Genomic DNA, 25952 nt, shown 5'->3' on the forward strand with positions numbered 1-25952 from the left:
ACATTAACAGTAGCTTTCAAAAGTAAAAAATTCCTCAAATCTATGTTTATCGCCAAACTTGCCAAGTGACCCCGCTGCCGTAACCCAACTGATTAGCGAGTGATGCAAACTCCGATCGATTAGCAACATGATCAAAGAAGCAAAGTTCCATGATTAAAAGGAATCCCCCTCCCCCCTCTGATGTAAAATAACCAATTTATTTTATTAAAATGCGTAAAAAGCCTTTAAATAGCTGAAAACAATTATTTGCATTTTTAATTTTTAGCCAAATAAACCAAATATGTACCAAAATTACATTAACAGTAGCTTTTAAATTGTAAAAAAATCCCGCACCTCTATTGCTTATCGCCAAACTCGTCAACTGACCGCGCTACAGTAACCCACCCAATTAGCAAGCTCCGACCGATTAGCGATCCAATGTTTTAACGAAAATGTTTAAACGAAAATTACCCAGCAGAAACACAACGTAATTAAAAAACACAGTGCATCTACTACGAAATTGAAATCTTGTATCCCGTACCCCGTAAAATGTAAGAAAATTTGAAAAATATGCTTACATCGTCGTCTTGTCAGCTCCATCTTTTCTAATTTCGATTTTAATGGAACGTTTGCTTTTATTTATGACTCGATTTAATCATTTAGCAAATAACTTTACATGTTAATGGATCATTTAGTCTTTTTCATTCGGCGGACTTTTTTACTTTAATTACATTTAATTTTATTAGTTTTGTTTCAATCCTTGTTTTTTGTTCAAGGAAAAAAAAAGCACAGTGACAAAATAATGTATGGTTTCGCCAAATAAATAGTTTCTACGTATAGGTATAATTAAACATGCTAACAATAAGCTTACGGCAGGTTGGCGTGTTACGTTCATGAAGAAAACGAAGTTACACAAAAGTGACACATTTATTCAAACTTTTTTTTGGGCAGTACAAGAAGGTAAAAGAAAATGGTAAAAATTCTCAGGATTATCTACACGTAATTCGTACCGCAATGACAACATGTAGCGCTTCACTTCACTTCACTTCAGTAGCGCTTCACTTCACTTCAGTAGCAAAAAGTTGAGCTGTCAATATTTGTTGCCGCAAGCTAAACAAAAACAATCGCCAAGATTGATAATGTGCCGTAAAGTACCTATAACGGAAAAAAAAACGTGTCTCCCATATAATAAAGGTAACAGTTTTCAAAGAGAGCTCTTTAAAATCCTCATCTGGTATAATTTCGAAAATTTTCATCACAATGTATCTAAGAGCATAAAAAAACACCTTTCAAATAAGAGAAATATTCCTCAGTATCGCCATTAAAGCAGAATATATCATTCACCCTTTAAAATAACGTAAACAAAACCAGTAAGAGTCAGATTTTTTTAAAGACTACGCATCCATTAAAATCGTACATGAAAACATCGCCTTGCAAAAACCTAATTAAAAGGGAATATATTTTAAATGCTCTGCTACAGGTAAAGCCCCAATGCGTTAAAAACCAATTGCAAGAAATTTTACTTTGCTATACTCAAGCAAGAAATGGCAACAAATAATATTGATCAGCTTTTCTACAAACTAAAATTAATCTCGCGCAAAAAATGGAGGAAGAAATTTCTTTGTGAAATAAATTAATTTTTACTTCAAGCGCTTATAACTTTTTTTCTAGTCATTTTTCGATGTCCGCGGATATTTTCATCCTTGCGGAAATTTTCGAAATGATTATTTTTTACGGGCTTTCCAACGGTACAAAAACCGAAAAAATCGGACCATTTTTTGGCATAGACGTATGTTCAAGTGAATATAAAATTGAGTTTTTAATTGATATATCCGTTAATTAGCATCCTACGTTGATGAGGATGAATTATTCGTAACCCTCGTAAAATTTCGAATTTTTAAATACCTGGTTCGACCCTGAACTCGAGCCCGTTCTTGAGAATTTTGCATATGAGTGCAGAACATTCCCAATCCCGTTTCACCCCCTTAAAATCGAAATTTCGAAAAATCCTTTCTTAGCACGCGCTTACGTTATAAAATTGACCTATGTTCCAAATTTCAGTTTTCTAGCTTCCATAGGTTTGGCTGTGCGTTGATTGTCATTCCGGACAAGCTACTTTATATATACAGATGATATAAATATGATTTGAAATTAGCAACAAACAAAATAGATTTCCTAAAACGCTGAGCCTCGTGTGAAGTAAAGTTTATTTTACACATAATTTTAAGTGACATTTTATACCCATAAAATGCAAAATATATATTTATATACATGTATGTTATTTTTTGATTATTCGGTCCCGAGAGGGTAACTCTTTGAGACATAGTGGCTTCGTTTGAGTCCGTACAGCCTTTATTATTAACAGCCTAGTTATATTCAGCCAATTGTAGAAGTCACTGAAGTCTCAAAGTGTTAACATTGACAGCAAACTTACCAAATCTGTTAAAACGAACTTCAAATCGTATAAAATGTATATGTGTCTACGATAAATTTTAAGTTTTTCTCTCAAGTTAATGAAAATACTATGACCTCTGAGTCTTTTCAGCAGATATTTTTGCTTAATATAAATCAATAATCAACTTTGAATGTTTCATGAAAGAAATTTGTTAAAAAATCTTGAATTGGAATTACATATTGCAAGTTCTATATTGATAGTACCAGATGACATTTTTCAATTTTAAAAACCAGCACGTTTCCTCAGCTACACTCATTAGTTGAAGAAGTTTCAACTATTCCATCAAGTAGCAGAAATCTTCAAACTGAACTTAATTGCTGTTTCAGTGTCAGCATATCGCGCTTTTCAAAGATGATTTCCCGTTAACGAATTATCATCTTGTTAACCTGCTACCTTTACTGGAGGCAGGCTCTTTTTCCTTACAGGAGAAAATTCTTCAGTGCTATTTGGCGCTTTATATTCGCCATACTGGGGTTGGATGATAATGTCCTTTAGTTTAGCATCTTTGGTTTCGCTGCCTTCTGACCCGAATGCCCAGGACTGCAGTTCTGCTGAAGCAAATGCGGCATAAAATGTTGCGGTCACTACATACACACCAGCTGTGATATAAAACACACTGTTCCAGTTAGTTATTGTAGCCTATAAAAAAAATTAAGATAGAATGAGTATCAAATTTACACTGTAAACTTACGTCGACCATGTTATGGCCACCGTAGTTCTATTGCGAATATTCTTCGCCAAAAAGATAATAATGTGTAATTAGTGATAATGTATAAAAATTTATAACACTCACCCCACTTTTTGTAAAAGCCCCAACAATTGCTGGTCCAATAATTCCACACAAATTTGAGATAGCGTTTGTGATTCCAAACAATGTGCCTGCGTTAAAAATAGAAAACTATATGATTATGCAAAAGTAATTCAATATTGTTATATGATTGAGAAAATACACTGTTGGCAACACAAAATGCTACACCTGAAGAAAGCATGAAAACTGAGCAATTTACGACATATGCGTTTGCGGCAAAGAAATATGCAAATTATTAGCATTGCAGTGCCGAAGCACATTATGGGTGACCGTAGCGCCACCTGTAAGTGCTATATTAGGGAACAGATTTCTAATTTGAAATACGGCAGTTGATTTTTCGTGCGTTTTTTAAGCAGTTACGAATTGCCTATTGTTCTCACTTGACCGTTTTAGACATCCATTTGTCCGTGCGTATTTTAATTTTTGGAGAGACTCGACCGCGGCCGTCTCCTCCTGATGCTGCTCTACCATTGAGCTCCGTCTCTAGGTTCGGTGCATAATCTACACATACACAGAAGCTTAAACACACGCGCGCGCTTACATACACACATACTCAGGCCTAGACACCCGCCTACACAAACATACACATGCACGTGCCTGCAGACACATGCCTACATACACATACACACACGCGCACACTTCTGATTGTGAAAAACATAATTTCAATTCAAAATGTCAAAATTCAAATTATAATTATTATTATTATTTTTTTTTTTCAGTAAGCTGTTTACCTATGTCTCGTAGAACACGTCGAGCGTCTTCTGACCATGTTTCTAAATTCAACCAAGGAGGAATAGCAGCCTATAGTGATTGCGGATTGTCATTCAGAGAAATCGGTCAACGGGTTGGGCGAAACCAAGCAACTGTGATGCGGATCTGTAATTGTTGGATACAGGAGGGAATAACGGACCGCGACATGGCCGATAGCACCCACCTCGTTGTACCACCGCCCGTGATGTCAGGCAGATTGTGCGCATGACAATGATGGATTGCGAGCCACATCACGAACCATAGCACAACTGATTCAGTCTGTTACCATCATTCGGTGTCCCCCAACCATTCGATGCCGTTTGCAGCAACGTCCCTCAATGGGACGATGCTCGGTGGACATTTACAACGGAATGGAGCGACATTGTTTACTGACGAATCTACTTACTACTGCAACATTACGATGGTTGGATTCGAGTTTGGTGACACCGAGGTGCGAAGCTGCTAAACTGTTGCTGTGTGCTTCGCCACACTGGTACTGCACTCGGTATCATGATGGTTTGGGGTGGGATTCAATTTCACTGCCGCACCTCTCTAGTACGCATTGCCGATACATTGAACAGCCATCGCTACATATATGAGGTGTAGGAGCCTATGGTCCTCCCATGCATTCAGTGCTCGCCATCAGCCATTTTCCAACGGATTAATGTGCGACGACATGTCACGTGTAGTCTTGTATGACAACGAATGACTCGTGATACACCAACCGCTGCTGCAGCAGATCAGCTTTGGTAATATGTGGATAAGTCTCAAGGACTGCTATACCTAAAGGGTACATGTGACAGTGGTTAGGGTAGCAGAGAGCTAAGGCGGGCCCCTTGTCAGGTTATGTCGCCGGGTCCCTCCCGCCCCCAAAAGAGGAAAAAAAAAAAGTAAAAGAATTGAGGGAAAAGAAGAAAAAAGGGGGGGGGGAGGGAATGGTTAAAACTACTTACTAGAAAACAATTATAACTATTTTAAGTGCCACAAGAGTAAATACCAATAGAGTAAACTTCACTTAATCTTTACGTTTTCTCTTATTCGGAGCCCCCCCCCTTTTTGTTTCTTCCTTTCTTTTTTTTCTTTCTTTTCTTATTTTTTTTGTGTCAGGGTCGCCGGCTCCCCCCCCCCCAAGACCCGGGCACCAAGTTTCCGACTAAGCTGACACATGTCCTCTTGTCGGGCCTCGCACTGGTTATATCCAATGACGGCGGCTACACTAACTACTGATTTTGTCATCAGTCACACCTTACAAGAGGCTGTAATTTTAATCGTTTGATCTTCGTACAACATTTCGTGTGGCCAGCAGTGTACAAAGAATTTTTCGAAACTGCTGTAAAATGTAAAGAAATGCACAAATATCAATCACTATGAACTTAAGAAGTGAATATTTTAAAGTAAGTTTTACTGATTTGAAGACATTATATTTTGATTAAAGTGACAAAAAACAAAAGCTGCCGCATATTCTGTGCTTTTAACTTACTGTAGTTGCTTTTTGCAAAGTTAATTTGCTAAGTCTAAAGCTTTTCCAGTTGAAGGATTTAAACTTACCTGCAAACACTGGACTCATATCAACATGGGTGATGTTGAATCCTGAGTAGATAAATCCGTTCAAAGCTAATGCAACTGAAAAGAGGGTAATTGTTACGTTTGGGCGACAGCCAATCACAGTCACTCCCAGAAGACAGGCAGCTGGTCCAAATAAGCCTGGAAAAGTGATAATAAAGTTACTTTCCATGCCGAGGACTCCATAGAGACATATATTTTGTAGGTAACAACAGAAAATCGACTCAATATTTTTCCAAAAGTGTATGACTTCAAATACAAATTTAATTTAATAGCCAAAGAATGATCTGAAGTGAATCTGAGGGTCACTGAGGGACCGATAGCTTAAAGTCGAAAGAAACGCCAAAAAAATTGCATTTCCTTCTTTCAGATTTTATTTCCGATCAGTATTTGTGGTCCGAAATCCAACCAGTCGCTGCAACATTTGTCTGTTAGAAAGACAAACTAGTTTAAGAGTTTTAGTACTAGAAGTTGTACAAGGTAGAAGATCAAAGCAACATGTAAGTGCAGAAGATTATAGCAATCACATAATGATAGAAGATCAGCGCAGTAACATGATTTACGGAATTTTATGTATTTACGGTCTGACCTGTCATTGCAATTTTTTTTTCTGTTGGAAACACTGACTGGATTAAGTAAGGTTTTTTTTAGAAAACGAGTACAAGGTAAAAGGCAATTACGTAATGATAGAAGACCATAGTAGTCACAAAATTTAAGGAGATTTATTGTATTTGTGGTCCGTAATAGAACCTGCCCTAGCAACTTTTTTTTAGAAAGGCAGACGAGATCAACTATTGTCTCATATGCAGAAGTCATGAAACTTACCCACTGAATTGCTTAATTTCCGTATAGTTGTTATGCTAAGTCTTCCAGATGTTCTAAGTTTGTCAGCAATGTAAGATGCCAACCAGGCACTCAATGCTTGCACAATGTAGGGTAAAGCAGAAAGCGTGCCGTCCTGTTAAGAAAAACTTATAAAAATAATTTATTTTAAAACAAATTAGGTTGTTAGCTTTTTGGTTAGTGCCCATATGCACACACCCACAAAAAATATTGCTATGATATTTGACATTTTGGTTTACGTCACATAGCGTAAAACCAAACCACAATTTTCTGGGTAAAAATAAGTAATGCTGATAAAAATGTTAACCAAAAATGTAAGCAGGGGTAGGAGGAGCAGGTTAATTGCATTATTTAAAATCAATAATGCACACATAAAGGTCCGATCAAAGATTCTGTCTTCGCTGCTACAGGCAGGAAATCTTACTAATGCTTCTTTCCGATTGCGACAGAGGAAGTGAATATTCATCGTAAATGTTTCATTGGCTGTATAAAATTCAATTAAATTAACACGTCCTCTTGAAGTCAATCGTTAATTCACTGATTGTCATTTACTCATTGAGGTCATTTACTCCTTATACGTATAGGTTTGAACTTTTTTTTTTTTTTTTCAATTTCCCAAGAAACATGAAATTAAGGAATTGACACAAGAAAGGGGCAACCGTTAAGTTTTACTTGGAGAACCACTGCACGTGAAGTTCTCTTATAAGATACGATTAAGTGATAGACGGGCACTTACCGACTTAATATCGAAGTGAAGAATACTGCTAAGATAACTTGGTAACTCCGTTAGTAAGATCAGAAAACCAAAGTTGTGTCCAAAGTGAGCAACAACGACAGCCCACATGGGGAGGGAAGTGAAGATAGACCTCCAAGGTGTTTTAGGTTTCTGTTAATGTAAAAAAAAAAATGTATGAAAGTAACAACTTATGAGCTTCTAATGCAGTATTTCTCAGCCTTTTTCTACACACGATCCGGCAAAACCTTTTCAAAAAAGTTTGCGAACTTGTGATTTTTTTTTTTTTTTTTTTTTTTTTTTTGTTCCTGCAAGAAGGGGAATAATGCAACCAGTGTCGCAAACAAGGGAGGAGTCCAGGGGGTCCGGACTCCTCCCTCGCGTAGGTCTTGCATTTTTTTCCGATTGAATACGGTTCTATGTATTTTGTACGTCGAATAATTTCAAACAAAGGAATAATTTCAGTTCTAATAGGTGAAAAATTAAAATCCTCGTGTTAAAAGATTTGTAAAAATATTTTACATTTTACCTAATAAGAAGCAGAATGGTGATTATAAATGAATACGCTGTATTAGCCGTGTTTTTAGTTTTGTAATTACAGAGTAAAATGAGATTCTATGAACTTGAATCCATTTTTTTTCATTATTAGAAAAGTAAAAGAGTAAATTATTTTGCTTTCAGGTTTTTTATTTAAGTACATATATTTCATTAAATAATGCTAGTTATTAATTCAATAGTCTATTTTTTACTGTTCTTCGTTCTCGGGAATCGACAAAATCAAGTCGATATGTTTGACGACGTATTGGGATATATAACGATGAGGCTTTTGACCTTGGACCCTCCCCTTGCAAAATTCCTGTGTGCGCCACTGAATGCAACATAGAACTAATATTCAATACGACATTTGTACACGGTGTTTGCGATTAATTTTCAAATTTTGTATGCTTTATCCCAAATCTTCTTTACTTACCTTATGTATAGTTGTTAAAACAATTACTTTTCTTTGCTTTGCATTTAAATATTTTAGTGATAGTTCCTAAATTCCAAGTTTTGTTTATTAAAAAAATATAAAAAACTCACCGGTGCGCACAACTTTTTTTTTTTCTTTTTAGAAGTTTTTAATGGTCTGCGAGTAGACAACTTTTTTTCTATCGAGGAAATTTTTCTGCAGCACGAAGCCGGTTCATCTCATCCCTGGTGCAGAATCTCAGTTCTAAGGTTATAGTGCCCACTAAGGTACAGTAAAAGCAGGACTGCCACATAGTCTGGGCTATGGATCCGAATCTGATAGGTCAGGCAAGCCGTGCGTCTCCCCAGAGGAGAAAAAAAAAACAAGAAAGGGAAAATTTGAACCGACATAGTTTACAGAGCTTCAGATTTTATTTTACTTGGACTGAAAAATGAGATTTAAAGTAATAAATGAATTAACACACTGGAACTTAACCTACGACCCGTGAAGATGATCTATGTGGCCAGTTGTTACGTTCAATGTTACGAATCGAAAAAATTGTATATTCTGGAACCTTCCAAATGAGCAGATAGACTTTATTTGGGATTACTGGTGATTGCTGCAAATTTGAAGATAAATAGTTAAAAATTTGTTTCTAAAAAACAGATGGAAATTTCATAAAAATAAAATATGCATGTAGTAATGATAAAATCAGATATTGCATTGTAACTTTTTTATCCTTTTCCGCGTTTTCTCTTCTTATCTATAGATAAAGATTTCAAAATATTTTAATTTTATAAGTGTTCTGATCCGCTCCGCGAAAATCATCTTGAGTATGAGTTTTGGCTCTCGGTTTTGGAAAAGGTTGGACACCACTGAATTAATTGAACGTTTTTGCCAAATTCTTAGGTTCCGTTCTATGGATTTGAAAAGAAAGTCTGCTAAACTAGTAGGCATGTGCAGAAACGATTTATCTGAGAATGATAAACAGGAAATTTTGAGTAGCATGTTTTAACAGGCCGCAGTTTTCCATTGGTATCGTCGTGTGTTTCTGCAAACGACCCGTCTCTATAGAATCTTTGAAGTGGTTCTCATGGAAAAGTCGCTTCTCATCAAAAGCCATAGGGAACGATGTACAGAAAATGTTAAGCAGTGTGTTCTTTCTAAACAGTCCGCAGTTTTCCTCTCGTGTTATCGTATGTTTGCGACTCGTCTCTATAGAATCTTTGAATCGGTTCTCATGAATAAGCCTCTTCTCATCGAGCGCCATATAGTAGTAAAGAGGAGGCGTTTGCTATTATGTTTTGGGAAGGTGACCAGTGGCGGATCCAGCCGATTGTTTTGGGAGGGGCCATCCAAAATTTTTGAACAAACTCCCAAGGGCTGAATTTAGCTCCATGCTGCCCCTAGGCAAATTTGAAATCTGCCGCCCCCCCCCCCCCGCCCAAAGAAACAAAATATCCTTGACTCAAAAACACGTAAAAAAGTGTTCCCCAGATTCAAACTGTCAAACTTATGAAGAAATGATGGCGTTTCACATTCTGAGGCGCCCCGTTGAAATAAATGATCACAGTGATCTCCCATAAAATTTTTCGTACGGCAAATTTTGCTGACGATTCGGCAAATACCATGATAGAAAAACATTTGACTTTCATAAGATGTGGGAAAGTAATCATTATTGAATGACAAGAAAAAATTGTCTCTGTGGAAAATGAAAGAATGCTAATATTTCACTTTCAAGAACAAGAATAACAATTTAATTCAAAAAATGTGTATTATAATAGCAAATTTGAAGCCCCCTGAAAAGTTTGCCGCCCTAGGCAGCTGCCTACTCTGCCTATTGGAAAATTGAGCCCTGATAACTCCCCAGAAACTTTATTAAAATGAAGTCTTAAAAACTCAATTTTCGGGGTATCGGGACATTAGGTGAGAGGTTGGATTTAGGAATCTCCCTCGAAAATGTTTCAAAATTTAAATTTCCGAGTAATTTTTGAAAATTCGGAAACTAAAAACACATTTTGTCTATTTTTGATGATGTACGGAGAAAAGTCAGGTTTCGGGCGATGCCCCAAAAATACTTTTTGAAAATAAAGCTTAGAAACCAAAATATTCTGTCATTATACATTGAGAAGTTAGAAGAGGAGGGGTGCCCTTCTAACTCTTCAGCTGTCCAGCCTAAAAATGCACTTTTAGGTAATGTTTGCTTACATTAAAGGAAGTGTAAAGGTGCTTAGAATCCTTCCTTCCTGGAAATATTTTGCCTTTGAGGCACTTAAAATTCGATTTTTAATTATGTTTATACATATTTTAGAAAGGGATGGAAGATTCGTGAGCTCCTCCAAAAAACCTCCTCTTAAAGCTATCATCACGATATAAACTAGGGAGGGAGGGGATCCTATCAAAACTCGTTTGTAATTGAAGTCCCAAAAAAATTCATTTAAGTTGCTTTTAAGCAAGTTAAGTGATAAGGGCTGGATAAGCTTGTTTCCTTTGACATTTTTTCCAAATAAAAGACTTAAAATGCAATTTTTTGCTACATATCAAGGCAATTGTGAAAGATCATGGGAAAAGGGGGTTCTCCCACTAGTTTCGAAATTAAAGCTATAAAAACGAAAATTTAGGCTCTCTTTGGTCTTGTGAACAATAGGTATACTCTGAGAACCGCAACATTTATAAATCGTCCAAGTGTCTGTAGTTGAAATCGAGAAATGACGTAAAAGATGGAGAAAAATTTTGGAAAAAAAAAAGTTTTGTTTTGAGGATACACTGTTATAACCAGAGGTTCCAGACGAGTGAATATATTCCCCCTAAGGTGAAAGCATGGTGACCAAGGGTGCCATACTGGCCAGGAAGTAAAGCAGAGGTGCGAAAGTAGCAGACAGTCGTAGACAGGGGTGCCAAAACAGCAAGCAATCGCTAAATGACTTGCTGGCGCATGCGCTTCCGGCATACATTCACCATTCAACCACTTCAATATGGCGGACGAATGATAGGTTGCACTACGCGTGGCTTCTACGTCTTTCACATTGAATGAAGTACACTATTGGATTAAATCTCAACTTTTGTAGGATAATTCTTTAAAATAACAAGTAAGTACAGCTTTTGATCACTTTGTAGCTTTTAGGGCTTTCAAACATAGTTAAAAGTACTTTTAATGCTTTTCAGTTACCGTTAGTCCGTTACGATACCATAGTACCGTTAGTTGTTTATTTTCAGGTTACCGTTACTATCGTGAAAATTCCATCATTCACACAAAACGCTACTAAATGTATCTATCATTATTTTCTTGAGTACTCGATAAGCAACATTTAATCACCGAAATAGTAACCGCAATGATATTTTCAATAATCAACAAGTGAGAACCTAAATAAAAATGATTCTTTTGCTTAGTGTAGCGAGGGCAAAAAATAAAAAAGAAATCTCTCTCCGCCTATCTTTTTCTTTTGCTTTTTCGTTCAAGTGTTTGAATCATTTCCTGTTAGCGGTTATTCGATAGTGTTAGGAGTTTCTTTAAATTTTTAACTGTCGAAAAATTTTATGCGCATTTTATTTTATTGTTATTTTGATTGAAATGTTGAACGTTTGAGAAACGATTTTGTTTTATCGTAACTTTAATATCCCAGAATATTTTTGGCTGTTCATGTAAATAATTCATAAGTACATCTACACTTTACTTTCGGTGCGGTTATTTCTCACAAATGATCATTCACTTAACTATGATTATTCAAATAATTACTCGTCTTTAACTTTAAATATATTTGTGACAACTCTTTGATACCAAATAAAGTCTGTAGATATTTATTGTTTTATTCATCTTTAATATTACTTTGTGAAACAAAAAAAAAGAAAGAAAAAAACTCATCAGTACGCAGAATTTTTTTACAAGTTTTTTTTACCGCCCCGAGAGTTATTGTAATTATTATTATTTATTTTATTTATTTTTAAGAAAAGGATAAAAATTTCACAGGTCCGCAATGTTTTTCATTTGTTTTTACCGACCCGTGGGTCAAAAGAGGTTGAGAAACACTGATGTAGAGAACGATCAGATGAATTAAAGCAATGAGCACTTCTTAACTATGTTGAAAACTCTGAAATATGGTCAAATGCTGTAATTACAAGTTTTAATAATTTCCAGTACTGAATTCATGCAATGTGAAAAGTGTGCAAAGCGTAGACTATCATGAATCAAAACAAAACTATTAAAAAAAGAAAAATACACAATTGTATTCAAAAACGCACACAATACGGGGGAGGGGGGGGAGGATCTACAGTAAGGGTGCCATTTCTCTCTCCGAAGGTTCATTCTTTTCACCCCGGCTGCCTACTTTTTGAAAGGTGCCTGTTTTTCACCCTAGTTAGAGGTGCAATTTCGGCTCCGTATTGGGTGCCGCTGGTGAACAAGCGTTTCACCCCTGAAAGGTGCCGAATGCAACCTATAGTTTTAACAGTGTAGGGATATAATTTATCTCCCAATTAAGGCCTATATTTCTTTTTCAGTAAAAAACATATGTTAAATTTTGTTATCTTCTCATAATATTTTTTCCTTTTTTTTCCTTAAAAAAATTCCTACAATCACAAGACTTTGGGGGGGGGGCATGGCCCCCATGGCCCCCCTCTAGATCCGCCCCTGAAGGTGACAGTACTTATTTAGGAGTGATCTCATTTGGTGAGTACGGAAAGCAGTTGTTTCAATTTGGTTGCTTTTATGCTTTGCGAAGGTCAATTTATTATCCAGATTGATCCCAAGGTAGGTCACTTCCGAGGAGTAGGTGATGTTGCTGCCATTGATGCAAATTTGTCTTCTGTGAACAGCATTTCCCTTTGAAAAAAATATGGTCTTTGTTGATGACTAGTTTCCACTTGGAGTACCAGTACTTGGTAGCTACTTAAAATGATATGAAGCAAGAACTAAAAGTAATTAAATCTATCCTTCTAGCAGTTATCACGACCGAATTTAGCTCTGTAATGCCCCTAGGCAGATTTGAAATCTGCCAATGCCGAAATAAAACACGTGTCCGCAATAATCTGCAATTTGTGCTTTTTAGACGTTGTTTTTTCTTACTTTACTGTTCAGCACAAAGGTATTTCTTTATCTTACGCAAAAAAGTGTTCCCGAAATTTAAACTGTTAAGCTTATGAAGAAATTATTGTTGGATGGAAATGATGATTGGTTTTTATTGATACCTGACGTTCCTTTTCATTAGATGTTATGTACGTATACTGTATGATACGCGTATAAGCTCGTGTTTTATCATTCGGTAAAATTCGAATTCTCCTCCCCCCCCCCCAAAAAAAATTAATTCGATGCTGCTCTGTTTATATTATTTAATTTTGTACATCGGATCATGGCTCAAGTACTGATCGTAGGCAGGTTATCAAGCGATTCGCATAAGTACAATATAAATTATACTTAGAATATGTATATTAATTTGCAATTATCAATGAATAGAGGATGGGTTTTTTTCATGGCCCTATCCTATATATTATTTCTGTAGCCTGTTTTTGGTTTCTACGCGAGATTTTCCTCAATTCTTGATCGATTTCTTTGATTTACACCTTATTTTAAAGCTTATCGTGCAGGCTACTGACGAAAAATAGACCCACGGTCTAAAAACTGTTTTTTCGGGCAAAAAACCTGTTTTAAAGAACCACAATGAGGTTTTCGGTTAAATTTATAACTTTAACTTGCACTGTTACCGACAGAGCTGAATAGCTTGATCGGCAGAGCGTTCGACTGGCAACCAGGAGATTGCGTGTTCGGGCTCACGTCCGGACAATCTGCATCAAAAAATTAGAAAAATATCGCGCATTACATGAACAATGACCAACAAATATGAGGGAATACATGAGATAGAAACGCTCCTAGCTATTATGAATACTTGATGCAACATGGAGCTGAATTAATACTCAAGTGTAAGGTTTTTTTTTAAAGCTTTGGCTCCGGTAAGAAAATTAAAGCATAATGTAAGCGAAAATATAAGTATCAGGTTTAAGATTTCAGATTACAATGGAATTGTTTTTTGTTCAGTAAAATATAATAAATCGTATGTTGAAATATAGATTCTTCTAATGAGTTTTTGACTCTTTGTAGAAATAAAAAAATTACTACCTCAATTTAAAGGGTAATATATATATTTTTCTTCTTATTGCAAAAAAAAAAACAAAAAAAACAAATAGCGTATCACATTTTTACTACATTTGAAAAGCTACGCTTAAAAAAGAACTTAGTTCAAATTATTTTGTATTTTAACCGTGCTGTTAAATGATGAACACGTGCTGCCATCTAAGCTATAACGTTTCAAACAGCCTGCGATAACAAATTGTAAAAATTTTCAAAAATAAAAACACTTCTCGGCAAGAAAAAAAATTTAAAATTAACCTGTGGGTTTTTTTTTTTTTTTTTCTTTTTTTTTTCGGTAGAGCGTTCGGCTATAAACTGTCTGAACTTCGGGCCAATTCGGGTTGTCCGACATAATAGCAAATTTACATTAATATTACGCATTACATGTACTCAGAACATACAACAGATAACACACGTAATAAAATAAATACAGGGGGAATACTATTTGGTGTTTCGACTCCTTTATGCTGGCTATAGTTATCATTCAGATAAGTTGACTGCTAATCGAAGGGTGTTCTTCCCTTTTTTTTAAAGCTTTGACTCGGTTCAGACCAATAAGCATAATGTAAGCATAAAAAAAAGTATTAGATATACCTCAAGGGAATCCTTTTTGTGCAGAAAAACATTTTCATTGTATGCTGAAATGTAGATTTTTCTAATAGCAGTGTTCGAACTTTTGTACAAATGAAAAAATACTACGCCAAATTAAAACTATGAGTTTCACCCAGTAAATCTTTAATTATTTATTCGAATACAATATAAAACATTAAAATTATTATCAACTTCATTAGTAAGAAATCATTTTCTACTCCTCTGCTTTCGGCTGAAAAAAAAAAAAAAAAAAAACATTTTGTCTACGTTCGAAAGATTACATTTAAAAAACAGACTCAGTTCAACTGGTTTTGGTTTTGAATTTTAAGTGTTCGATTAAAAGAAAAACAAGTTCGGGCATTTAGGCCGTACAGATTAAAAAAGCCTGCTATGGGAAATTGTTGAATATTCAAAAATAAAAACACTTATTTTTCAATCCTTATATATCATTTCTGTAGCCTGTTTTTGTTTCTACGCGAGATTTTCCTCAATTCTTGATCGTTTTCTTTGATTTACACCTTATTTTAAAGCTTATCGTGCAGACTACTGACGAAAAATAGACCCACGGTCTAAAAATTGTTTTTTCGAGCAAAAAACCTGTTTTAAAGAACCACAACGAGGTTTTCGGTTAAATTTATAACTTTAACTTGCACTGTTACCGACAGAGCTGAATAGCTTTATCGGCAGAGCGTTCGACTGGTAACCAGGAGAATACATGTTCGGGCCCACGTCCAATCTGCATCAAAAAATTAGTAAAATAACGCGCATTACATGAATAACAAATAAGAGGGAATACATGAGGTAGAAACGCTCTTAGCCGTTATGAAGACTTGATGCAACACGGAGCTAAATTGATACTCGATTGTAGGGTTTTTTTTTTTTTTTTTTTTAAGCTTTGGCTCCGGGAAGAAAATTAAAGCATAATGTAAGCGAAAATATAAGTATCAGGTTTAAGATTTCAGACTACATTGGAATTGTTTTTTGTTCAATAAAATGTAATAAATCGTATGTTGAAATATAGATTCTTCTAATGAGTTTTTGACTATTTGTACAAATAAAAAAAATATTACCTCAATTTAAAGGGTAATATATATATTTTTCTTCTTTTTGCAAAAAAAAAAACAAAAAAAAACAAATAGCTTATCACATTTTTACTACAGTTGAAAAGCTACGCTTAAAAAAGAACTTAGTTCAATTTATTTTGTATTTTAACCGTGCTGTTAAATGATGAACACGTGCTGCCATCTAAGTCATAACGGTTCAAAAAGCCTGCGATAACAAATTGTAAAAAAATTTAAAAATAAAAACACTTCTCGGCAAGAAAAAAAATTAAAATTACCAGTGGTTTTTTTTTTTTTTTTTTTTCGGTAGAGCGTTCGTCTATAAACTGTCTGAACTTCGGGCCAGTTCGGGCTGTCCGACATAATAGCAAATTTACAGTAGTTTACGCATTACATGTACTCATAACATACAACAGATAACACAGGTAATAAAATAAACGCAGTGGGAATGCTATTTGGTGTTTCGACTAATTTATGCAGGCTGCAGTTATCATTCAGATAAGTTGACTACTAATCGAAGGCTGTTCTTCCCTTTTTTTTTAAAAAAAAAGCTTTGACTCCGTCCAGACCAATGAGCATAATGTAAGCATAAAAAAAGGATTAGATATACCTCAAGGGAATCCTTTTTGTGCAGAAAAACATTTTCATTGTATGCTCAAATGTAGATTTTTCTAATAGCAGTGTTTGAACTTTTGTACAAATGAAAAAATACTACGCCAAATTATAACTACGAGTTTCAACCAGTAAATCTTTAATTATTTTTTCGAATACGATATAAAACATTAAAATTATTATCAACTTCATTAGTAAGAAATCATTTTCTACTCCTCTGCTTTCGGCTGAAAAAAAAAAAAACATTTTGTCTACGTTCGAAAAATTATGCTTAAAAAACGGGATCAGTTCAACTGGTTTTGGTTTTGAATTTTAAGAGTTCAATTAAAAGAAAAACAAGTGCGGGCTTTTAAGCCATACAGGTTAAGGAAGCGTGGTATGGGAAATTGTTGAATATTCAAAAATAAAAACACTTATTTTTTCAACCGAATTTATTACTTCTCTAGAATGTTTGTTTCAATCGCTACGTGAGATCTTCCTCATTCTTTAATCAAATTCCATGTTTTACGAATAATTTTAAATCGTATCATGCTGGCTAATGACAAAACATAGACGCATGATCTTATTATATTTTTCCGGCGAAAAACTTTTTTTACTGTGCTTTATTACGCATTCCTTCAATGAATAGCATTCGAAAAGGAAGGCACAGTTGCTAGGTTTGTTGGAGCGTCGTACTGTTAATCAGAATGGCGCCAGTTCGAATCCGTGCCACTAAATATCTCTTTAATGTTTCTTTTTTTTCCGTCGGATGCTCACATGGGCAGGACTGTATTTGCCACAACCTGTTTTTTCACATGCAAAATTACTGATTTTTCACGCGTCACTCAGCCACACTTTTAATGATATTTATATTTGCATTGAAAATACGTACAACCAAAAGGGAAGCGATAATCAAATTATCACAACGTTGTATTTAACGAGGTTTTGTTACTGATGTCTTCAAATTACATGCCTTCTCTTGTGCGCTTACTTTTTTCCGTTTACTTTTTTCGGTTTTTCTTCATAATATTCTTTCTTTGAAATTTTTAAAGAGCGAAATGCCTTATGAAACGATTCGAAGTACAGTGCGGAGTTCCGCACGGGTCGACTAGTAGTTTCATAACACATGTTATCTTTCATTCTTTGAAGTTTTAAAACATATCCTTGTAATGGCAACGCAGATGAATTACTGAAAAATGATATAGACTTGAGTTAGATCTATAAGGGAAAATATAATGATAGAAAATGGGGAGATAAAGAGTAACCGAGATTTTTTCGAATGCTAAGCGTGTTAGTATGTTTCACATAAGATAGCATCTTTATTTTCAGAAAAAAATAACTAACTTCTTTTTGTTGTTTCATTATTTGCTATGTTTGCTCAAAAAGACCCTGTTTGTAGCACTATTTATAGGTATTCCTATTGCAATAACAGTGTGCCGTACCACCTGTCGGCCTTTTTAGGTACAAATTTCCGTACAGGCTTTCACAACAAACATACCATTTATTTCATTCCAATACAGTCCGTTGCTTTTGAGATATTCAATTTTGAAATCAGGGAGTTCTTTAGCTGGACACCCTGTATGTATAGTTTGAGGAAAAGATTCGAAAGACACATAAATTGATACATTTACTGAGCAGGATGAGGGAAGAGAAACACCTTTTTTTTTTCAAATTAATGTTTAGAACATTACCTTGTTTTGATTATTCCCTTTACTTTCCTCGAAGTATTTCAGCTCGCTCTTTGAAATCTTGGGATGTCGGAATGGGGTTTCATGGATCAGAAACGCCCAGAAAACAAACCAGATGCAGCCAATTGTGCCTAAAATTATATCACAAATTTTTTTAATCGATTCGTAAGAAAAAGTTTATATCGTCGCGTCAGAGCAACAATAGAACATCTTAGTGTTATTTCCGGGATGAGATGTCTTACTGTTACTCATCTGAGGCGACGATATTACATCACAAAAGTTCATTTGCAGTGATGTAATTAATTTTTTAACGATATTTATCGGATTTTCGCTGTTGGATTTTTCTTATAGTGGCATGCTGCTGTTTGTCGAATAATAAGCACTCAAGCAGTGGTGAAACCAGAATTTTCTGCTTAGGGCACATAACAGTATTTGCATGTACTGGATGTCCTAATAAAGAATGATGTTTTTAAAAATTCAACAACAAGAAAGCGATTGAGAATTCAAAAGAAAATTCATGTGAGAGGGCATAGATTTTTCGCTTCAGTAGTGTTCCCGATTTTAGTTCAAAAATTTTCCAAATGGCCGCACTTGATTCGCTTACGCTTATAGGCTGTGACAGTCACCAAAATTCAAGGCGACGAAGAGGGAGCTACAGGCAATCCCTGTTTTCCATTCTTAAAATCAAAATGTGCAATCAAAAATAAACAAACTTTGAACAGTTGGCATTGATAGGTGGATACGCAGGATTCGGTTTAGCGCCTCTTACGGTCAAAATGGACGACATGTCATAGATAAGTGGCTACACGGGATTGGGTCCAGCGCCTCCCCTGTGCGAAAAATGTTTTCCCTGTTATATGAGTTTTCTTCTAGAATTGATTGCTTAACCGTAACCGTTTTTCTGTTATAAATTTTTGATTATCGCCAGTGTACTTCAGGGCACCCTGAAAGTACATTAACGTATTAGGATTGGAAATATTGCTAAAAATAAAGTGCTCTAGTTTTTTTTGAAGTGAAGCGATAATTTTCCTTAACCTATACCGAACCCCACCTATCTTGTTGTGCCTATGCTTGCCCCTCCCAAACAGGAATCCTGGCTACGCCCATGATCATAATATAAAACATTCTAATAGAATTCAGGTGGTTTACATGTATGCACATTTATTGATACACAATGAGGGTTTGTGGCTTGAAAACCTTTAGATCCCCTGCTTTAAATCAAAGAAACGGAAGTCGAACTTACCGAAAACGTAAAAGACAGAAGGCCAGCCCCCGAGGACATCGCTGCTGCTCAGCCACCCGGATATAGGCATTGCTATCACGTTCCCGATTTGGGAGCCGGTGAAGATGATCGTCGAGACTCTACTCCTTTCCAGTTTTGGAGACCAGTGACTGATGAGCACGTTTATGGCCGGAAAAGTCACCCCCTAATGAATTTGAACTGCATAAATATACCGAAAAATTCCTCAGTATTACACATGGGCAAATAACAAGTTTTCCCAAAGAAAACGAGGACAAGCGTTTGAAGGGCATCCAGGGATTCAGAAAAACTCAGCTCTTGGAAGAATGTACACCCTAGTAGCACATTCGGTTGGGACATAGTTGGTCAACGGTGGAGCTTATGCAGGGCCAACGGTAGGCAATGTCCACCTTGGCAACTGTTACGGAACCAACCATTTGCCAACGAAAGGCCAACGATCTGCTACAGTGACTAGCAATTTCCCAACGATGTCCCATCGAAAATATTTATATCTTGTTCAACAATGTCCAGAAACTGAAGGGCCATCGTTGGCTCATCGTTCGTTGCCAACTCACCATTCCCCACCGGTTTCTACCGTTGGCCAACCATCTCCCCATCGTGCGTGCTACTTGGGCAATATTCATTCCAGCCAATCTGAATGTTTCATTTAGGAATCTTTTACTGCATTTTCGCTTTTTAACATCTTTCTAAAGTACTTTGAAAGTTGTTGGATGCCAACCTATCAAGTAGCATGAGAACTCAATCTTAATGAGGACGACGAGCATTACAAGCATACCTCCGCTGATGCTGTACTTTCGAATTCAGCTCTTAAACTGAGAAAATTGTAACACTTTTGCTATTTGTCATCCTTCAGATTTTATTGCTTTATGGCAAACATTTAAAAAAGATCGCGTGAAGACGCATCGAAACGAGAGCATCAGCAGAACAACGATGACTGTCTGCCATTGTAAAATGCTGCCATAAAACAAGGCCTAATTCAAACAGAAGACAGAATTTATCAATTTAGCAAAAAGTCATAAGGAGACTTTGGGCTACCACCGTCGCAAAGAATCAACAAAAACAATTCCGTAAGGGCAACAATGGTACATGACTGTAACCAACTGAATGAGTACGTTTCCTATCATTTAAATCGAATTTAGTACCCAATCAGCGATTTGCCTATGGCTCCATAGTGAATAGCGTTAAAAAACAAGAAGGCAACTTATTTTTTATCGACGCACACGGTGAAACTGGGGAAAACCTACCTAATAAATTTAATACTGATCATCATTTGATCAACTGACACACTGGTGAGTATTTTTAAAAACATGATCTTTAGCTTGTGTGTATTTTCGTAAGTTTGTTAGAGTTCTAAATCGACAAGCTTTCTTGTACTGAGCTTCTCCACTACTCAGATCCCCCCCCCCCAAAAAAAGTGCTATTTGAGTAAAAATCATATATTAGCCTATAAGTAGCATTTTGTTACTTTTTAAATTTTTCACGAAGTAGAAAAAATAGAAAGTAATACGCAGATCTTTTCTCCTTCAGAGTGAGCCACTCTTCACTAACAGATTGACCACCACTGCTCTATACAATAATAGTAAAAATCAATAACTTCAATGATCAAATGAGAAATTAAAAACTAAAAGTTGATACTCAAGAATTTTACTGCAATCTCAACTGAAACAAGTAATGACATAATAAAGCACAGTAAAATACCATTACAGCGAATACAACGAAATATCCGTTTCAGCGAAATTAATGACAAGTCCCGTTTTAAGTTTCATTATTGTTTGGTTTCGATTACAAAGAAATTCCCGTTACAGCGAACAAAATTTGTGGTCTTTTGAAGTATGTTGTATCGTTTTTTATCAGTACATGTATCAGAAAATAATTAATTCTTTTATAAAAATCCTCCGAAACATTTAATGAAAGAGAAAAAAAACCTCTTCATATTGCTAAAATGTTGCTAAATTTGTAAATATGGCAAGCGCCCTTTCTTCCTACTCTATAGGTTTTAAGGTAACAAACTCGTTTGTGTCCACTGTAAACATAATTGACAAGGTGCCATCTTGCGATGGACGCTTTATATCTTTTCTACTAATTTGAGTTCAGATACTTCAAAACAGGCCTCTTTTTTTCAGTAAATACAAAAAGTGTCACAATCGTATATAAAAAACATAGTACCTCACCGAGACCTTCCAGAACACGAACAGCAATAAAAGGGGCTGTCCCCCAGTGCGCAGCTGCAGGGGTGAGAAGAGAGAATATAGCCGTGACCAAGGTTCCGCAGCCAAATAACCACTTGGCGCTATACTTTTCGGACAAAAACCCGCCAGGCAATTGCGTGATGATGTAACCGTAAAAGAAGGATCCAAGGATGATTCCTTGCGCCTGAGCGTCCCAATTGTATTGTTCGCCCTAGGAAAAATGTATTTGGTTAGAAATTGTTGACAGAAGCATGAGGAATGAACAAACAAGGTAAAAGAAAGCGAACAGAAAAAATAATTGCATTTAAAGAAAACAAAAATATAGTTTTCCTTAAAAACGTAATAAATTATATAAACAAGACAAATATAATGTCTGAAAATAACTAGAGAGATTTACACGAATTATATTTGATTAAAAATATCAAAACTCCCCGACGATTAGGATCTTACCCTATTCCTATTCCTATTCAGAGTCACAACTGACTACAACTGTATTTATGTCGAGGACTGCATATTAATTGCCTTGCCTCCATTATTTTATATACCGATAGATGGCAGCACCATCACTGGATCGAACAGTTAATGAGAATTTAGAACTAGTCCATGAGCTAATAGCTACCTGGTGCTAGCACCCCCAGAGGTATCGTTTCACTTGGAGGACATTGAGACCACGGGCATATCTAACGTCGCCCAGTCCCCTTTAATGACGACGGTGGATCTTCGACCATCGAGGTTCGAACTCAGGACCCTCCGGCCCCGAATCCAACACTCTACCGATCGGGCTACCACGGCCCAGGATCTTAGGCCCGTCAATTCAGAAATTGCCAAATGAATGGGGGGGGGGGGAGTTTTGCATTCTGTGCATTTTATAGGGAAGGACCAAAAAAAATACGTATAAAATGAACAATTACATTTTGTTTCTAAAATCCTCCTCCCCCTCCCCTTCCTCGCCTAATCATCCGTTGATGACGAGCCTGATCTCTCCTTATTTTAAGATAAATTTTGTAGGCAAGATCACACACATAAAAAGGGAAATGTATTCAATTTTTTTCTAGATAACATGGAAAAACAGGAAAAATAAAAGAAAATCACAGCTTCTAGATTTGCTAGTCGCCATAGCAAAGTCAAGCGGAAAAAATTAAAATCTTTTAAAAGTCATCCTTTACATGTAAATTAATTCCAAGTGTTTCATTTGTTAACAGATAGTAAATAACAACAGGTAGCAATTTTAAGTCATTGAGCTTTGAGTGCGTGCCATCGTACCAACAATCAAATTGCTATCAATCATGTTAAAAGCATAAAGTTTCATTTAAAATTAATAAAAATGGCTATAATTCCTGTTCTATAACTTAGAAGTCCCAGACAAATTTCCTTATGCGCAGAAAAATTCCTTCTTTCAATTGGTACCAATATTTTAAAGTTTTTACTGTAAAAAATGCGAAAAAGTGCTAATTATATTCCTTAAACGTTGAGACCTAGATGAGAACAATTTCGATCAAACAATCTTTCAAAAAAATAAATAAATGCATAAATAAACTAGTTTCTACGATTCCGCAGACAGTTAGACTCCCAAATACACAGATATGCACTTCAAATTTATCTAAAGAACATTAAATTTTAAAATGAACACTTTCAGACCAACATCTACTTTTGAAAAGAAAAGTCTTTTACATTGAAAGTTTCCTTTTAATTGAGAACCAAAGTTTTAAAAGTTTCTGCAAATTTTAAGAATCAGGGCTTTTTTTTCTCATAAAGACAGAAAGTATTGAGGATGCTAACTTTTATCAGTCACAAATCAGGTTCAGGGCCAAGAGACTAGAAAAGTAGATATCAGTTACATTAATTTTATAAAGGATAACAATTTCACTTACTTTAAAACTCTCTGTTTCTGATTCATCCATACCGGATATTAGTTCAGGGCACTCCATAAAATAGCTGTAGTTGTCCCACGCGTCGCTACTTTTCGTGTTGTTAACCATTGCCACCATGGCTACGCTCAGGTTGACTCTTAAAGCGTAGATATTGAACATGCCCAAGAATGATAGCAGCGTCATAATGTAACGTTTCGGCACATAAAAGCCCTCTTTACCTGTGGTGTTAAAAATTAGAATGAATAAAAAATAACTTATCAACGTTTCAGCACTGTAAAAAAAATCCGAAACGTTACTGGTTAATTCCATGGAACGTTTCGGGATTTAACAGGTTTTCATCGATTTCCCCGTAAAATCAAGTATTTTTACAAAAAAAGTTTTCTGAATTACTATAAATTGGACTAATGCAGACTTTTCCTTGCTGTGAAATATATTTTTAACTACCATTTATTGATTGACTCAGCGCTTTGATTAAGTGTATCGGCGGCTGGATGATTACGGTCCGTCCTAATTGATTAAGCTCCCAATGAAAAGCGAATAAGTCTCTGGATAGCTGGAGCCTTCAAGCCAGGAATTGCTGACAAGAGATATTCATGGTTCTTACTTGCAATTCTCCCTTTGCTTTGGGCGTGGTTGCTTTAATGCTTCTGTAACTTTCTTGTAAATCTAAAAGGTTCTAATCAATAACATTAAGCCGGCCTAATTTTTCTTGAAGGTTCCTTCTCGAGACATGACTTGCTTTAACAGGGAAATTTTTCTATTTCTTCAGAAAGTTTCAAGGATAATTTCAGAAACGTTACTGACTTATGACTTCGAGCGGAAAACGTTCCGGTTTTTTCCAAGATATGTTAATGTCAGAAATTGGGCACTTCAACTGCCCGTTGTTTTTCAAGAACGTTTCTGAATTGTTTTTACAGTGAGGCTACAAAACAAAGAGATACATTGAAAATTATCCAAAAACTTAACAATTCCGAAGACCCGCTTTTCCCGTGGAGTAGGCCCAATGTGGGAGAGGTATCTTGACAAAGCGGGTAGTCAAATTAATGAAATTAACTGGGAAAATTTAAGCAACTCGGACGCTAAAGTAGCTCACAGCTTTGATAGACAATGCTATCCAAATTAGTGGAGCCATGCTCAATTGTAGGAAACTCAGTTTTCTTGCAGTTGCTTCAGGTTCACTCACTTTGCCATCAGCTCAATGCGGATAAGCCTTTCATTTGTGTCAGTTAGACTTGGCGATATATAATGGGAATCTCACGGCTTTTATATTTACTGGGCACTTACGAAATCAGCTGAACTAATAAGTCTTTAGCTAATTTGCACAAATGGGAGCGGTCGCAAGTCGATTTTTGGGGAGTTTCTTCAACAACGTCGACTATGATAATAACCCTTTGTTGGAATAATTGTCTTCCAATATTTTAATTTTTAAAACAAATTTGAATTTCATTTTTTAAAAAAAGAAGTAAATACTTGAATAATATCATCGTCGAAATTGGTTTAGAAAAAAGAAAAGACAAAAAGTTTACCAGTAAGAAACATTTTGCTTTACGTATAGAATGAAGACAAAACTAAGAAAAAACAGCGAAACTAGTAAATCATTACCTTTTTATCAATTACCGACTGTATTTTACATTACAGATTTATCAATCTATTATCGTTTAAAATGTGCATATTTCTTTGCATTATTCAATTTAACTATCGACTGAGCTATTTATTGTTTGTTTTTTTGTAACGACAACAACAAAAAAGGTATGGTTTTGATGGAAAATCAATATTTTTTTCTCGCCCGTTCATGGCAAAAAATGTTGTTTAGTATTTTTTCGTCTTGTTCTTACCTAACTTATTTCTAATTTATTCAAAAAAATTTCTAAACAAAAGTATTTGCGGATCAATATTATTCGATTATCCGGGGAAATTATTCGATTAAGATCAAGATCTTCAACATTGAGTCTTTTGGGAAATATTCGATTCCGGGAGGTTTTATTCGTCTAAGCTGGCTATTCGTTTAACCGTTTCCCGATTATGCGGGACTGACAGTATTAAACTGTTTACGGACAATTTTTTAAGTACTTACTTTCACTTTTCTCTGCATTTTCTTTGACTTTCGGATCTTTCATGTTTGCAAAGTGCCGAGGAAAATTCCTGAAGAGTACAGAGACTGAAAACGTTAATGTTTCCGAAAAGGGTCTGGTGGAACTTTGGACTTTTCTTTTATAGGTAGCGACAATTCATTCATAAAGAATATTAGATATGCCACAAACAAATACGATATCTGTTATATGATCATTAAAAAGGATTCCGAATTTTTATGAATTTCTTATCATTGTTGCAAAAAGAAAGACAGATTTTTCAAGTCATAAGAAACTTTTGTTCTATCTTTGCACACGTGAACGAGGCATGCGTTTTATTTCTATTATTTGTACACGGTCACGTGACACGAAATTTCTATTTTCTTTTGCATGCCATTTTTTTGCCAGTCATAGCACCTGTCGTAGCACC

The 25952-nt window shown here is 35.6% G+C and overlaps 1 protein-coding gene across 1 annotated transcript; it reads right to left on the bottom strand.

Moving 5' to 3' along the window:
* Positions 1-901: 901 nt before the first annotated feature.
* On the bottom strand, positions 902-25656 carry LOC129229345 (sialin-like). The gene is made up of 10 exons (XM_054863635.1): positions 25528-25656; positions 23454-23671; positions 21560-21793; positions 19376-19559; positions 18136-18263; positions 7135-7284; positions 6381-6513; positions 5541-5696; positions 3228-3313; positions 902-3073 (listed from the first exon to the last, which is right to left on the bottom strand). The coding sequence occupies exons 1-10, from the start codon at positions 25568-25570 to the stop codon at positions 2816-2818; spliced, it is 1590 nt and encodes a 529-aa protein (XP_054719610.1). The 5' UTR covers positions 25571-25656; the 3' UTR covers positions 902-2815.
* Positions 25657-25952: the final 296 nt, after the last annotated feature.

This window comes from Uloborus diversus, chromosome 9 (assembly GCF_026930045.1).
Source record: "Uloborus diversus isolate 005 chromosome 9, Udiv.v.3.1, whole genome shotgun sequence".
Classification (NCBI taxonomy): Eukaryota; Metazoa; Arthropoda; class Arachnida; order Araneae; family Uloboridae; genus Uloborus; species Uloborus diversus.